The 13,406-nt window shown below is 37.7% G+C and overlaps 1 protein-coding gene across 1 annotated transcript; it reads right to left on the bottom strand.

The window, feature by feature from the left end:
• Positions 1-3,187: 3,187 nt before the first annotated feature.
• LOC122829410 (tetraspanin-5) lies at positions 3,188-12,391 on the bottom strand. Its single transcript, XM_044113940.1, has 10 exons — positions 11,965-12,391; positions 9,814-9,864; positions 8,762-8,908; positions 8,499-8,669; positions 8,245-8,370; positions 6,728-6,775; positions 5,613-5,729; positions 5,460-5,521; positions 4,891-4,934; positions 3,188-4,784 (listed from the first exon to the last, which is right to left on the bottom strand). The coding sequence occupies exons 1-9, from the start codon at positions 12,046-12,048 to the stop codon at positions 4,922-4,924; spliced, it is 819 nt and encodes a 272-aa protein (XP_043969875.1). The 5' UTR covers positions 12,049-12,391; the 3' UTR covers positions 3,188-4,784; positions 4,891-4,921.
• Positions 12,392-13,406: the final 1,015 nt, after the last annotated feature.

Raw genomic sequence — 13,406 nt, 5'->3', positions numbered from 1 at the left:
CGTTTTTGTTTACCAAGATTGAGATGCCATGCAATCAATGGGGTAATGTGAAATATCGCAATTGTTTATTTGATATGTTTATATTTTATATGTAGATTATATTTTACAGTATGACTTTTTCATGGCAGAAATAAATAACGTTTTTGTATGAATAATCCACGTCTCTTTGTTGTGTTGCGTTTTGATAAAAATTGGGACTGACGCTTGACTGACACCAGCATAAATTGCAGCAGTCAAAACGAACTGAGATTAATTCTCTCTGAATCATGCCTCGAGAAAACTGGTTAAAGTTTATTTATTTGCCTTAAAAAACATTTTTGCTGAACAAATTCTGATCTGTTTATTAAAATTAAAATGTAATCCATATAATCTGTTTCCACTTGTGAATTGAGTTACTGAAATAAATTGCCTAATTTATTGGATATTACTTTAGATAGACACACATATTCAATGACGGAATATTTTTTTTAACTATTCTGAATTCACGCCAACAAGAAATAAGACAGTTTGAATTACACTGGTCGGCCAGCAGATGTCAGTGTTTGTCTGTTGTTCTGTTATCTTTCTCTGTCCTGAGTTTACAGTTCCTCTAGGTCAGGGGTCTTCAACTCCAGGTCCGAGGGCCATTGTCCTGCAAGTTTTAAATGTGTCTCTGCTTCAACACACCTGAGTCAAATACTCAGCAGGACTCTGGAGATCATGAAGCCTTCTGAGGAACTAAATCTGCCATTTGATTCAGGCGTGTTGGACCTGAGACACATCTAAAAGGGCACAGGACACTGGTCCCCAAAGCCCCTGATGTGGATTAAGCTAAACCAGGGATGGGCAATCCTGGTCCTGGAGGGCCGGTGTCCTGCAACTCTTAGATGTCTCCCTGGTCCAACACACCTGAATCCAACAGCTGAATCACCTCCCAAGTGCAGTCAGGTTCTCCAGAGTCCTGCTAATGACCTGATTATTTGACTCAGGTGTGTTGAAGTAGAGATACATCTAAAAGTTGCAGGACAAAGTCGAGGACCAGGAGTGCCCATCCCTGAGCTAAACTCTGAAATAAGCCTGATTACAAACATACAAAATATAATATAATCAGTGAGGTTTGCTTGTTGTAACCAGCAGCTAGTTCATTTTCATATGCTATAGGTCCATATAGCAGTTTCTGTCAAAAGAACATCACTGAAAACCACCAATGAACTCCATCAAAGATTTGACAGTAACTGTTATAATTCTCAGAAAAGTGCCAAAAAAAAAAACATAAACAGAGAGGTTGTGCCTTATATGTTTGGGTAGTAGTTTTTCACCCATGGAGAGCAAATCTTTCATACCTCTATAGCTCTGGTTAATCTGATAAATGATTCTGCTCCATTTCAGAAGCAACAAAATACCAACATATGTGTGTGCAGATATTACCAAGAGCAAATGTCAGATCAAGTGAAAAGTATGATGACATCAGTTTGAATAAGCATGGTATTAGTCACTTTAGAAGTCAGAAAAGAAGCAGAGATTACAAGAGCTTCAGGCCAAAGGTCAAAGCTTACGTTTCAACCAATTCCCTGATAGCACAACATAGCAGATAAGCTTTATTCACATTATCTCCACTAAAGGTTGTCTGTGTGTCTGTGTCAAAAAAAATCATTGCTGTTACATTTCCTAAACAAATAGCATCATTGGGGTTTTCCACCACAGACCAGCCTTCAACCACTTCCTCTCTGTCACATAAATGGATCCGATCAGAGAAACAGAAAAACAGAGGGAGGATGCAGTGCTCTCTCCTCTGAGCCACAAATTTTTAAATCCTTAAAAGTAACCATTTTTTTTATATTTAATCTTTCTCCTGCGATGCTCATATTTTATAATTAATTGATTTTATTATTATAAAAATTTATTTTATCATTTTTAATTTGAGGATCTAACTTTGCTTAACTCCCATTTGGCCAATTTGTCATTCGTTAGAACCGAAGGACAATACTGCAAATGGCAGAAATACTCGTTTCAAACACTAGGTGGAAGGAGAGAGTAATGTTTTACACTCATTAACAGTATGAGGAAGACGGCTCATTTATTAAACATACTAATAAGAACAGGAAAGCCATTATGTTTGTTACTATTTTGTTTCTAACGGCGATGGCAATATTTTAGAAAAAAAATGAAAAAGAAAAACGTTTAAAGGGATCTAAAAATATAGGCAAAGTAACAAAAGTACTCCATGAACGTTTTACATTTTTCTCATTACAACCTCAAATATATGTGAGGCATGTATATGTATTCAGCCCCCTTTAATCTGGCGCAGTCAGATGCCACCTAATCTGACTGTAAATACAGTCTATCTGTGTGTAATTTAATCTTAACTGTAAATACAGATGTTTTCGGAAGGCCTCGGAGGTTTGTTAGAGAACATTAGTGAACAAACAGCCTCATGAAGACCAAAAAAACACAGCAGACAATTCAGGGACATCACAGGGATATTATCACTTTTAAAGCAGAGTTGGTTGTGAAACAATAGCCAAAAGCTTTGAACATCTCACCAAGTTATGGAGGAGCTGAAATATGTGAATATGGTTGGTGCGTTGTTGGTGGCAAAAGTCAGCAACATCATGCGATGGGGAGGCTTTTCTTTAGGTCGTATTTTTTGTTGTTTTGGGGTTTTTTTTCTTTGTGTTTGATGGTATTCTTCTGCTGTGTGATACTCTGTTATATGATGTCTTGATGTTTCCTGAACTGGTCGTTGTTGAAAATGAGGATTTGTCCTCAGTCAACTTATCTGGTAAACTAAAGGTTAAATAGAACCAGAGCTACTGTAAAAGGGTTGAAGTCACAGCATATTCATGTATAAAAATGGCTGAAATCCAGGCAACAAAGCCTGTTGTGAAAGTTTATGTCCATGTATTCCCTCCATCTAAGGTGTAAAAAACAAAGGTATACAAAAATATCAGTAATTGTAAAGCTAGTAAAAAAAATATGTATCCTTTTCTTCCACTGTACTACTTTATATAGCTCTGTGCAATCCAAGTAATTTATCCCAGTTGGCTTGGCCTAACCTCATGCCATGTTTTGGTTTGGTTTTTAGGTATCCTGTTTTGCTCTTGGTATTGTTTTGGTCAAAAGGATTTAAAAACTGTTCTTTTCCAGCTTCCTGTCTGCATTCCAGTCCCCCTCACTCAAACAAAATCTCAACAAAACTAAACCCAGAAAACGTACAAGGTGACATTTATTCAGATGTTTGCAAACATTTACATATTTTACAATGTAAAGTCACTGGAAATAGAAAATGCACCATCTTTCAAATGACATTTATGAAAGGAACTGTCTAACCCTTAAAGGGTAATAACTATTATGAGAAACATACATCTGAAATTTCATTTTTGTATTCAAGTCAAAATACAGAATTTTACAGCCAAAATTAAGAATCTTTGCCATTTTACTTCCATCAACATCTTAGAGTTGAATGAGGAATTTTTATCTTTTTTCCAAAGAGACGTTTGATATTTACAAGTACTAACATAGAAAACAAAAAAAATAAAAACAGATTCTAAGCAGAGATCACAAATATGGCACTAGATGGTGAGAAATAATGTGATTAGCAAACACAGACAATCAGAAGCTTTTATTGAAAAGAAAAAAAATCTATTTTTTAAAAAACCATTTCTGGTTTATTAAAGTATTTACATGAAATCCAGTGAACTGAGGAAACAAATGTTTAGAAATGACAGTTTGGCCTGACAATGTTTCAGTACAGCCCATTATGATGCAAATCATTTCAAAGCAGAGGGAAGATTTCCAATAAACCCGCTGCTGGAGCATGAAAGGACTTTTTACATGCAAACACAGAAACAACTGTATCCCGGCGCAGACTGATTTCAATATTCTCCTCAACCGAAACTGCTGGTGGGAAAGCTGGAGAGTTTTATGAGCCGGCCGTAAATCGTATCTACATGCTGTTAAAGGGGAGAAGGGAATCAGCATGCAGTTAATTATGGCACTTGAGAAATTACTTTAAAAACATCCGGCTGAAGTAGGCGATATCAAAGGAGCGGTAATAAGCCAACATCTCTAACGCCATTAGCTTCGTTTCATCAGTGGAAATACGTGGTTTAAGATGAAAGCAAATAAAACTCACAAATATCTCCAGTTGTTCTTTCCCAATTAAGAAAAGATGAACAAAACCAAAACGCTGAGATTAACTTCGTCACTGTTTCATGATGATTAAAGTGCTTCAAGCTGAATTTGGATTACACACTGAATCCACGCATTTGGACCTTTTCTGTCACTATTGAGCTTTTTAAACTTTACGCTAATCGGTGACATGAAAACTCTTCACTAACGTCACAGTAGCTTAGAGCAGATTCCATTAAACGCTGAGCAAAGTGCTCACCAGCCAAGTCAAGTGTAATGATTCAATAAACACTGTGAAATACTAAATCAAATACATTTGGGCGAGCCAGTGATCCATCAGAAGGCAAACGGCATGCGGTGCATTTCCAGAACTTCTTTCATCTTTGCGCACAATCCTTCCACGCAGGAGGGATTGTGCAGCTGTAAAAACTCATTTTCAACCTCACTTTAGTTCCTGTGTGCACAAATCACTCCCTCCTCAGCTCCTCCATGCAATCTTTTAACTTTTAGAGCTGCTTGTATGGGGATGAATTAGACTGTTTATGATGCTCCACATCAGCGCTCTGAACAGATTTCAGAAATAGCATTTCATTTAAAACGACTCGTATCAGTTTGTAGTTAACTATTTACATGAGACTGGTGGAATCTTGGCTGATGGTGTCCAAACTTCAGTCCTGCAGAGAAAAGACGAAACAAAAATGTCAGTCCAAGTACGTAGGGCGAAAAGGGAAAAATCAAGCGAGTACAATGCAAGCAGAGATTTAATCTCTCTGTGTTTACCTGATGCATCCCTCCTGCCACTGTGTAGGTCTTAGGTGAACAGACTGCACACAAACAGAAGCCGGAGTTAAAAAAATAATGCCTCCTAAGGTTTGCAAATAATACAACAGCACAAAGTAATACATAATTACAAAGCTAAAAACCCTTCCTGATTTTTTCTTCTTTAAAAAAAACAGAAGTCTAAAAAGATACATATAGACCTTATTTAATGCATCACAAATGTTAAATTTTATTTTAAGTCAAGAGAACGTGCCAATAAAGTACAGGCACATTCGAGACGTTTACTCTGCGTGAATGAGAAGCATATGATGTACATGTTATGACTTGTGCCTAAATAAGTTAAAAACAGCCGGAACTGTGACCAGCTTGATGGGAAACTATGTTTATCTTGTCACCAAGAACAATGAGAAGGATGATAATATCACCAAAGTTGAGGTTAACTTTAAGGCTTATTTTCTTAATTAAGGGGCGCTATGGAACAATTTGTCCAGGCAGCTCAGAGTCCTGCGGCTGAAACTCACATCCCACTTTTTTGTAATGAAACTTTGTAATGAAATATTGTCACTTACCAGCTTTCTCTCACAGCTTCAATGTCGCTCACAAGATTCTGTGCCAAACAGATCCCAAATATCTAAGAACAGACACAAACAGACCAGATTAGGATGATATTAGACACAGGAACACATCAGATGTAAGGTGGTTTTTTTCACACACTTCCCCACCTGCAGCAGTGCAATTCCGATGAAGATGCCCGCCACCACGGTCAGGTTCTCTTGAAGCCACCTCTCAAACTGCGGGACGCAGCCTTTGATGTAAATGAAGTTTCTCTGCTCTGAGTCCTAAAAAAACACACACACACACACACATTCATGAGTTAAGCCATGAATTATTTTGATTCTTATTTCATGCAGAAATACCGTTGGGTCTGCATGTTCCTTTGTAATCCTTAACATCATGGTTACCTTCGATGGGAGCACATGGCTGTATTTTGATCCCTTGGCCTCCTTCTGAATGAAATCCTTCTAATAATCCTCACTTGTTAACAATAACTCAGCTCACTGTTTTCCTGTTCTGAGTCTTGTTAAAACTGCCCCACTGCAGCTCAAATGCAAGGCCAGGAAAACAAACAGAGCCTTCCCCTTACATTTTGCTGCTACGGAGAACAGCCAAAGCTAATGACAGAGGGGGGAGGGGGCGTGAGGCTCAATTTGCATTGCATTGCTGCCGTGTGAGTAATACCACACACCGCCCTGAGTACTGATGGAGAGCCAGCTGCTCCATTCTGAAGACGGAGGAGTTTGGAAGCGAAATGAAAGAGGATTATTGTGACCAGGGTGGAGCTGCCGATGAGCTCACGCAGCCTGGGGCCAAAGAGCCGTTCACACGCTGCCCTTTACACTTTTATTGCCACAAGAGCTTTCTGGATGAATATCTCACGACAGTTTAGTTAAGAACAAAATTACAAGCTTGGAGGATTTAGATTTAAAATACACTTTCATTTGATCAAGAAGGTCTGATGGGAAACAAGAGCGGCGGCCACCAAAGATAATGAAACAAGTAAAAAGAGTATCATTTTGTTTTAAAAAGTAATGAGCTTTTTAAATTTCCTTTTAATAAAAAAAATTGGCCCTTTAGACTTTTATACTCTTTCAAGTAGTCAGTGAGAAACATATTTTTTGGCATTAGAGCAATGAAACCGTTTTTCCACCTGATGGATGATGAGCTTTAGCTCCGGCCGCAGTTTATTTTTTTAACCAGATTCACTCCCAAACCATAATACTACAGCCATGGACAAGTTGGACTTGCCTGTAGTTCAGAGTTTGTGTTTACAACTCACCGACTTTGCACGGATGTCATATCCACACTGAGTGTTAATGACGTCCTCCTGTGAAAAAAGGAAATGGTTTACAATTTAATTGAATTCATCATATCGCTGCAATTTGAATGGAAATAGAGAAAACAAATTGATTTTGGGAAATATGTATGTTTAAACGGTTATTCTTATGAAATTTATTATATAAAAAAGTGAGTAAATTCAGGTGGGGGGAAAACAACACAAAAACAAGAAGTGTAAAAATCCTTCTTTTAGAGTTTATAGGCATCCTATCAGTTATTATTAAGCTGTCCAGCACTCATTTAGGCTGTTGTTAAAAGGATACCATTTGTGCTACCAATTTAAAACTTTGATTAATAAAAAATGAGAGAAACTTTAAAATGTTAAATTTACTTGCATAATTATTTCTCTCCTTGCAACTGATTTGGGTAAAAAAAAACAAAAAAACTATTTGAGCTTTCCAGAAGTTTCTAACAGTTTCAAGTCAGTAAAATCCGAACTTTTACGCTCTAAAAATGTGAAACGACGCAAACTACAGGTTGTTCACAAAAAATAACCTGCAACCTTACAGGCCATCACCATGTAACTTTAAATAGTTCATGGTGTTAAAATGTCAATTTGAGACTATCCACTTACACGTAAAAAGAAATAGCAATTAGAACATGACATTAATTGAGAGGTTGATATCTTGTCCACTCAAGGGTTGAATTATGTTTACAATTACGTTTTTATTGGCAAAGAAAGAAAATATTTTGATTTATATTTTTGCAAGCAATTTGTCTCAGCATTTAGAAAAGTTACAGTTCTGCCTTATAGTAACAGCACAGCACTGTAACTTTAAGGTGTGTTTTCTTGGGTGCAATACATTTGTTACCACAGTAACTTGTTTCCAGTGGAGCTAAAACATGACCCTTTTCTTATCCTCACAGTTTTATAAAAAACATGAAAACAAGCAAAGCTCATTTTAGCAAGATAGGACAGAAATATTAATCAAAACACATGTTTCAAATGTAGAAATTATATAACTAAAAATGTCTGAGTCAGTCCGAGTATCACTCCGGGAAACTTATTGCTGATTATGTCCATGACGGTTTTCTAAAGCAGCGCCTTGCCAGGACAGCAGGTCCTGCAGCCGCGTTCATTAAAAAGAGTGCTTTGCGGCAATATTTTGCTGTCAAGGCTGTGCTTACTGAGCAGCTGTAGGAGTTGTTTTTTTTCTGTCCAAATGAAAACAAACTAAAAAAAAATAAAAAAAATCCTAGTAAAGGTCTCCTCCCTTCTTCTTTCAGACTTTCCTGTATGCTGAGTCTGAGGGAAATAAACATCGATGCTTTAACTTCCTTTTGGAAGATCGCCATCACAGCTGACGTCGTCAGGCAGCTGGAAAACTTTTACAACACGGCCTCCACTACTGACCATGTTTGCTACTTCATCTAAACTCTTAAGAGAAGAATCAACATACTGTGCTCATTGCTATGTGTTACTAATGAGACTAAGGAATGCTTATAAAAAATACATACGGCTGGATCTTTGGTGCAACAGGAAAAGGGCACTCCACATTTCTCACGACTCGGGTTGGAGTCGGTGCAGTTGAAGTAAATGTTCAAATTCCAGTCGTCCGCACCAAAAGCTCCACAGCACTCCCACTGCAAGGTCAGAGAGATGTAAACAAAGCTTGGGATGAATGTCAAAAAGTCCCACATCGCTGATCAACACAGGGTCAAACAGTATCGGGGAGAAATCAGAGAAGGGATTGAAAAAAGCTAGTGCTCACATATTCCTGTGTGAAGTCAATCAGGTTTTGAAGATCAATGTCATCCCTGTATGCTCGAATGTTGTTGTTAATGAAAAAGTTGAGCTGATTCTTTATCCAGTCCTTGAAAACGAAGGCCAAAACTCCTGCGGTCAGCTCCAGAAAGAAGATGATACCCAGGAACACTGAGAACTAAAACACAAAAACAGTCACCATTTTAACATCAAGATAAGCGGAAAGTAAAAGTGGAACGAAATCTCCGAACAAGCCTGGAGGCGACGTACAAACTTGAGAAGAAATGAGTTCTCCCGGAGCGCTCCAATGCAGCCAGCGAAACCCAGGATGAACATCACTCCCCCAACCACGAGAAAGAGCCACACCGGGTCAAAACCCCCCAGGTCAGTGATGGATGAGATGTTGGAGAGAACACCCTGGGGAGGAAACACAACCTCATGAGCATCAGAGATTCACTTTTAGCTGTAATTTTGGTCTGTTTGAAGGCAACACTTTCTCCCAAACGTATAGCACGTAACTTCCACTAAAGCAGAGGATCGTAATCCTGAATGAGGAGATTATAGCAATAATATCTGTAATGTTATGTGAAACAGTTTCAATAAAAAAAATGGGTGGAAAAAATCAATTAGGCTATTAAAATTGCAAACTTACTATCAGATAAATCATCTACTTAGAGATAAACAACATTTAAATGTATTAACAGCATAACAATGCAAACAGGAAACAAACCCAGCAAAGACGGGTTTGTCGTCCTTCTGTTGACCAAGTTTTTAGCTGACTACTCCAAAGGAATCAAGTTTTTTGGATTTAAAATACAATTAATGTTTGTCAGCATATAATATTTTTGGTGTTTTTCATAGATCCAGACAAGAAGGCAGAATTGTCACAGCCTGTAAGAAACAAAGTACCCACTGATTCTGCCCAATATTGGGTCTTTGCTAAATTAAAGTGGCAAATTCCTTCAGACGACAACAATGTGTTCTTTATGAACAAGTATTAATAGTACATTCATAAATATGCTTCAACATAAAGTGTGGAAATGGCTGAGAGCCCCACTGTAACACTAGTACAGCACAATGAATCAGTGTGCAAAATGAACCAGATCAAATCCTCTCATTGTTCTTCAGGATGTCTCACAGGAAAACACGACATTCCTTCCTCATTCAGTAAGGACACTTTTACATTCCACCCAGACATTCGAACACAAGTGAGAAATTAAAGAAAATAATCTGCTGATTATTTGCAGATGTTGCCGGGTGTCATACAGACTTGTATGATTAGCTACTTCCACTTCTGCCTCCTAAATATGTAACACACCCACCTTTTCGCTCCAAGCCCACAAGCCGATGCCAAGGAAGGCTATTCCTAGGAACTGAAAGAGAGGGGAGACCGGGAAATAGAGGGGTTACTTAGTGTTGACTACAACATGCAGACATCACACAGGAGCACACGGAAAGAGAACAGAGACAGACTTTTTCTGGCTCTGGTCCACAGCTAAATATTTCCCATCCCGGTCTGCAGAATCAGCAGGATCAGCTCCCACATTAGGAAGCATCTTTAAACTGCTTTATGAACGAGGATTTAGGAAAGCTTCCTGCCTACGTGCAGTGTGCAGAAATTCAAGGATTTGGATCAGAAATGTTTTTACCTGATTTGGTGTATTAAGATGTGTCTCATGGTAATGTCATGTAATTAAGCATATTAACACATTCATGGCATTACATTTTAACATTGAGAGGTAATTATTGTCTACTAAAATAGCAGTGGTCTCCCTCCTGGACCTGTTGCCTCTTTTACCTGATTTCTATTAAGGCAAAGAAGGGATGGCTGATGGATAGGTTATTTTGAACAACTTCAAGACGTATTATGATTATTTATTGTAGAGGGCGATGGTGACTGCCTGCTGATGGTGGTCATTTCTGTCAGTCTGCCCAAGGGAAGCTTTGGCTATAATGCAGCTTGCTAACATTTGTGTGTGAATGTGTGTGTGAATGGGTTAATTGTCTGAAAGTGCTTTGGAGTCCTCTGACTTTATAAAGTGCTGCAGAAATGCAGGCCATTTACCATATGTGGAGTTAATCAGTGATGAGCTCCTTTGTTTACATTGTCTGGTTTCTGCTTCTGTTCATTAATCCAGCTCAAAATAAGAAATTAGAAACAGTGTTACTTTGCCTGTTAGAAAAAAAAATCTCTTTATATTTCAAAGTGAATATTCTTAGGGGATTTATGTCTCTTGGAGTGGGATTTGTGATTAAATGTAAAGTCTGCTGGACACCTTTTGATCAATGTGTGATTTTAGGTCAACAAACGCCCTGGAAAAAGAAACAGGTCACATATGCCTCAACTCAAGGTTAAGATAGGTCAAACAGTAAAAACATAGATATGATTTGCATTGAGCTGCATTTTATTGACTTATTTCTATCACTAAAAAATGGCATCACTGTTCTCTGTGAGCTTTGGGATCTCAGCCACTAAAACTATAAATCAGGTGCCAGACCTGATCACCTGATGCATGATACGCAAAATATGCCAATTGCAATATTGCACAGACTGTGAATTGACTGCTTGCCTACTGTGAATTGTTGCAGTTGTATTCAGAATGACTACACCCCTAAACATACAGCCAAAATCACAATGTAAATGTTTATGTCTAGGCGCACGTAGTACGTTAGAATGGCCTATTCAAAGTCCAGACCTTAATTCAATTGAGAATCTGTGGTTAACAAAAACCTGTAAAACTGTTCACAGAGATTTTGTCCACTCTGACTGAGCTTGAGCTGTTTTGCAAAGAAGATTGGTAAAAAATAAATATAATCAGCAGATGTGCATAGCTGGTAGAAATGTCCCTCACAGATCTGCAGTTGTAACAGCTCTCTTAGGCAAAAGACAAATGCAGACCATATTTTTATCTTTAAGACAGCACACACTGAACAAATTCATATTTATGAAATAATTAGAAATAGTGATAGTAAATACACCTGGAAAACTGTCATATTTAAGTTTTTAGGATAGCTTTGTACGTAGACACTCGTTTGATAGAACCAAATGTTCAATCAAATATTGTCATTTTGAACCCAGTTCTCATCTCTCTTGTCAATAAATGTCCTTTCTGATCAACACATCTTAATAAAACCAGTATTATTTCAAACCTAACAGCACTGAGTAAGGTGGTGTTTAACCCGGGAGGCCCACGGCGAAGTGTTGCGTGATATGTTTGTTTTCCTTCGTGGAAACTCCACGCTGCTGCACAGCACGACCAGAGATGTTGACAGGTCTGAGCGCACTTTTCCCTGCACAAACATTGTCATTGCGGCGGCAATCAAACAAAAGCGAAGGCGTGTTGATGGGTGACAAAGGGAGCAAGTGCGCGAGAATAAAACCTATTCTATCCAACAGCTCGTCTACACAATTCAGAGAACCGCGAGAGACACAGTGCATTACAGAGGGGGTCTGGGCAGCAGACGGGACTCACCCAGAATATGATGTTGAATCCGAAAATGAAATACTTGATGCAGCAGCTCACTTCCTGAGCTTTGAAATGCTTCCCTGACATCATCTGGACGGCTTCGGTTTCAGAGTCTCGTCCGCGCCAGTGGGAGGATTCGCATCGACGCTTCTCTGATGTTTGACAACAACCTGGCAGATTGGGTGGAAACACCCTTTAATGTTTTTAATGGCTCCAAATTTCAGCGGCTCATTGGAAGCATCATTCTGCGTCTCCGCGGAGAAAAGGCGCAGATGGAGCTGCGGAGGCCGGTCGGTCAGTCTGTCGAGGGTCCAAACATACCCACACAGGACACACAAAGAGGACAGCTTGAGTGAATCCACTGTGAGAGCCTGGTTAGAGATGGTGGTCTCCCAGCTGACCCGTAGTTCAGACCAAAGACACAGCAGTTGTTATCTAAGGGGCATTTCTGGGAGCCAATCAGATTCTGTTTGTGTTTTAGAGGGCGGGACTTCCTCTTGGGCCCACGGTCTAATGTGGGATATTATAAATACGTATTAATGTCTATGAATATTGTTCCCAAATGTCTTATTTAATTGAACCACATAATAATAATAATAATAATAATAATAATAATAATAATAATAATAATAATAATAATAATAATAATAATAATAAGCATCATCATCATCATAATTACATAGCTATCTTTTTGTCACGCTTAAATGTTTCAAATTATCAAACCATAATTATATAATGGTAATAATTGTAGTAATAATAATAACATCAATACTAGCAACTATTATTGTTATTACTACTAGTAATAATAATAATAATAATAATAATAATAATAATAATAATAATAATAATAATAATAATAATAACAACAGCTATTATTATTACAGATAATGTTATCTGCATCACCAATAATTATATTATTATTCATATATATTATTGTATTATTATTATTTATATTAATAATATAATATTTAGTAATAATAATAATGGCCATTATTATAATTATTGATAGCCACTCTTATTATTAATGTTGTTTTTGTTGTTGTTAATAATAAAAACATAACTTGGGCTATTACTTCAAGCTGTGACTTTATTTTTTAACAAAGAACACACTGTCCTACAAAGACGGATTTTAACTTTAAACTGAAAATCTGAAATAAAGAATCATCGTTTTCTGTTTTAGTGTTATACTACGGTAAGCAACTTAGTATTGTACCGTAACAGAAAGCAGATTCATTAAAACTTTTACAGTGTAGGTTGTAAGAATCCTGAGGCTGTAATGATTCAGTGAATTTATATCAATAATAAGCCGGTGTTCAGAGTTTCGAACACGTAGCAACGCCGCCGTCTAGTGGCAGCTTCTGTCATCTGCATCTCCGTTAAACCGTTAATCACTTATTGAAATTATGAATTAAATGTGATTTTCGGACAGTTATTTTTACAAAACCCCA

The sequence above is a fragment of the Gambusia affinis genome, linkage group LG04 (assembly GCF_019740435.1).
Source record: "Gambusia affinis linkage group LG04, SWU_Gaff_1.0, whole genome shotgun sequence".
Lineage (NCBI taxonomy): Eukaryota > Metazoa > Chordata > Actinopteri > Cyprinodontiformes > Poeciliidae > Gambusia > Gambusia affinis.
The sequence above is the reverse complement of the archived record's forward strand: the minus strand, read 5'-3'. Positions and strand labels throughout refer to the sequence as shown.

What these genes read in the sequence shown, in the direction of transcription:
- LOC122829410 (XM_044113940.1), bottom strand. Translation starts at nt 12,048, where the DNA reads ATGATGTCAGGGAAGCATTTCAAAGCTCAGGAAGTGAGCTGCTGCATC. An exon ending in ATGACATCCGTGCAAAGTCG is followed by an intron (nt 5,730 to 6,727) that starts GTGAGTTGTAAA and finishes GTGTTTTTTTAG; the next exon opens with GACTCAGAGCAGAGAAACTT. An exon ending in TCGGAATTGCACTGCTGCAG is followed by an intron (nt 5,522 to 5,612) that starts GTGGGGAAGTGT and finishes GTCTGTTCTTAG; the next exon opens with ATATTTGGGATCTGTTTGGC.